This window comes from Arachis ipaensis, chromosome B08, assembly GCF_000816755.2.
Source record: "Arachis ipaensis cultivar K30076 chromosome B08, Araip1.1, whole genome shotgun sequence".
NCBI classification, from domain to species: domain Eukaryota; kingdom Viridiplantae; phylum Streptophyta; class Magnoliopsida; order Fabales; family Fabaceae; genus Arachis; species Arachis ipaensis.
This window is the reverse complement of record NC_029792.2, coordinates 1,101,226-1,103,882: the sequence shown is the minus strand read 5'-3', so window position 1 is coordinate 1,103,882 and position 2,657 is coordinate 1,101,226. Positions and strand designations below refer to the sequence as shown.

At 38.0% G+C, this 2,657-nt stretch overlaps 1 protein-coding gene across 1 annotated transcript; it reads left to right on the top strand.

Annotated features, from left to right (window-relative positions):
• Nucleotides 1,218–2,254, top strand: LOC107613891 (peroxiredoxin-2E, chloroplastic). The gene has a single exon (XM_016316082.2). The coding sequence runs from the start codon at nucleotides 1,412–1,414 to the stop codon at nucleotides 2,105–2,107; it is 696 nt and encodes a 231-aa protein (XP_016171568.1). The 5' UTR covers nucleotides 1,218–1,411; the 3' UTR covers nucleotides 2,108–2,254.

Below are 2,657 nucleotides of genomic sequence, written 5' to 3'. Positions count from 1 at the left end.
TTAAAAATAAATTAAAATATATAATGATTAATTTTAATAAATAATTTTATTGTATAAATAATATTTTTATTTAATAATTAAGATCAATTACCAAAATCACAAAAACACTAATATTTTTGGAATACTTAGGAATGCTTGCAAAACTATAAAATCTCTTGAACCAAATCCTTCTTTTAAAGCTGCTGGGGAAGGGCACTTGGAGAGGAGAAGAGGGCCTTTATTGCTGCTACCAACAATGCATATTGAAATTGCTTTGTGCTTGTCAGATTCTGATAGCTTAATGATACAAAGAAAAAAGTGAAAAGAACGAACCATGCATGGCAATGAAATAATTGTGCAAGACTACTTGTCCCATGAAGTCTCTTCTTTAGCCTTTACAAACTGCAAACCCAACAACATACATCAAATCTTGTCAGATTATATATATCCTTTTTTTTTTTTTTTTTGGGTTTAATATAACTTTTCCCTTTGCTTCTCTTACTTACTTTCATAGTTCATCAGCTTCTAACTAATTTTATAAATTGGACTTGTCATTCCACTATAGTAAAGCTTCTGAACACACAATAAAGAAAGTATATTGGGCTCACCATAAAAAAAATATCGATTTTGGGATTGGGATTTTAACAAGTGATTAATTTTTCGTTGACTAAAGACGAAAAAGAAAAAGTACCAAAAAAAAAAAGGACGAAAAAGAAAGAAATAGCACATAGTATAGAAAGGCTTAGAGTGGGGTTGAAGAGAAAGAGAGAGAGTGAGTAAGAGAGAGGGGTTGAAGATAAAGTAGGCAGAGCTACGTAGGATCGGATTTTCACGAACTAAGCTCAAATTCAAGTCAAGACACTTTTGTCATATAGAAGGTATCTATGTATAACTTTAGTTTAAGACTATTATAGATACAAATGTCAGCATTTTTATTTGTGATAGATATAAATAGTCATTTATTCTTTGTTTAAAAGATGCTTCTGATAAATATTTTTGAACAAGTATAAATATTTTCACCGCTATGTCATTAATCATGGACAAAAACTATTAAAAAACGAATTTAAAAAATAAGTCATTTTTTAAAAATTAATTTAACTATTATCCTGACATAGAACTCTCTTTCCGCACAGGCAATACGCAAACCCTCAAAACCCAAAAAGGCCCAAATCCAAACTATACCGAGGCCAACCGTAATGAAACCCAAACTAGGCCCAAACCCAAAAAAGACAGAGTAACAATTCACAATTGCACACCACACCACAAAGTCACAAACCAAGCCAATCCCTACCATAACCATTCATTCACCCAACAAACTCACTCTCATAACCTCTTCCCTACCTACCTTTTCACACTACACAACACAAAAACCTAACACTAACACATTACACTTCCGTTTTCTTAGTGCCACCTAGCTCCTCCTCCTTCTTCAATGGCCGCATCTCTCACCTTCTCCAGGCTCCTCACCTCTCCCACCACTACCCACTCTCTCACCTCCGCCGCCCTCTTTCCACCCAAATCCCTCTCTTCTAAACTCCCCCTTTCCCCTTTCTCCCTAAAATTCAACCACTCCAAACCCTTCAAACCCTGCACCTTCCGCACCCCATCCTACGCCACCAAATCCACCACAATCTCTGCCACTATTGCCGTCGGCGACAAGCTCCCGGAAGCGACCTTCTCCTACCTAGACGACGCCGGCGAGGTTCAAACCACCACCATTTCCGACCTAACGAAGGGCAAAAAGGCCATCCTCTTCGCCGTCCCGGGAGCCTTCACACCAACCTGCTCGCAGAAGCACGTTCCGGGATTCGTGGAGAAGTCAGCGGAGCTGAAGGCCAAAGGCGTGGACACAATCGCGTGTATCTCGGTCAACGACGCATTCGTGATGAAGGCGTGGAAGAAGGACCTGAAAGTCAACGACGAGGTTTTGTTACTTTCTGACGGTAACGGAACGTTCACGAAGGCCATTGGGTCCGAGTTGGATCTGAGCGATAAGCCCGTTGGGCTTGGTGTTAGGTCAAGGAGGTACGCGCTCTTGGCGGAAGACGGTGTCGTTAAGGTCTTCAATTTGGAAGAAGGTGGTGCCTTCACTTTCAGTGGCGCTGATGATTTGCTCAAATTGCTTTGAATTTGTCTTCTTTTTCTGGAATTTTCGACATAACCGAGGTATTCCGCTGTTTACGAGTTTTTTTTTTCTTTTCTTTTCACGATGTGAGTTCTTCCTGTATCTTAGGATGAAGGCTTTTCGATAATAATAATGTGAATTGAAACCCTACCAGAAAAATTTCGCAATTTTTGGCTAGTAATTTTGAATGCGTTTAATGAACAGTGTTACCCCAAATTCGCTGTGGGGACTCCGGAGATGGGTTTGGCCGATAGCGTTTTATGTGATGAAACTTTGGTTATCCCGTTATATGTTCTAACAAGAACGAGTAAATGAAAAAACTAGACGGTTACTTAAGTTATCAAGACTAGTAAAGTTGTTAATTTACTACTAAACTGTTAAATTATGACAATACAAGCATACATTAAAGAACGAATTTAAAAGATGCTTCAGATAAATATTTTTTAACAAGTATAAATATTTTCACCGTATTTAAAATGTAGTTACTTGTTATTGACATAAATGGATGTTTCTCATAGAAGTGTAGTAAGATATCTCTCGTTTATTTCGAAGA

What these genes read in the sequence shown, in the direction of transcription:
- LOC107613891 (XM_016316082.2), top strand. Translation starts at nt 1,412, where the DNA reads ATGGCCGCATCTCTCACCTTCTCCAGGCTCCTCACCTCTCCCACCACT.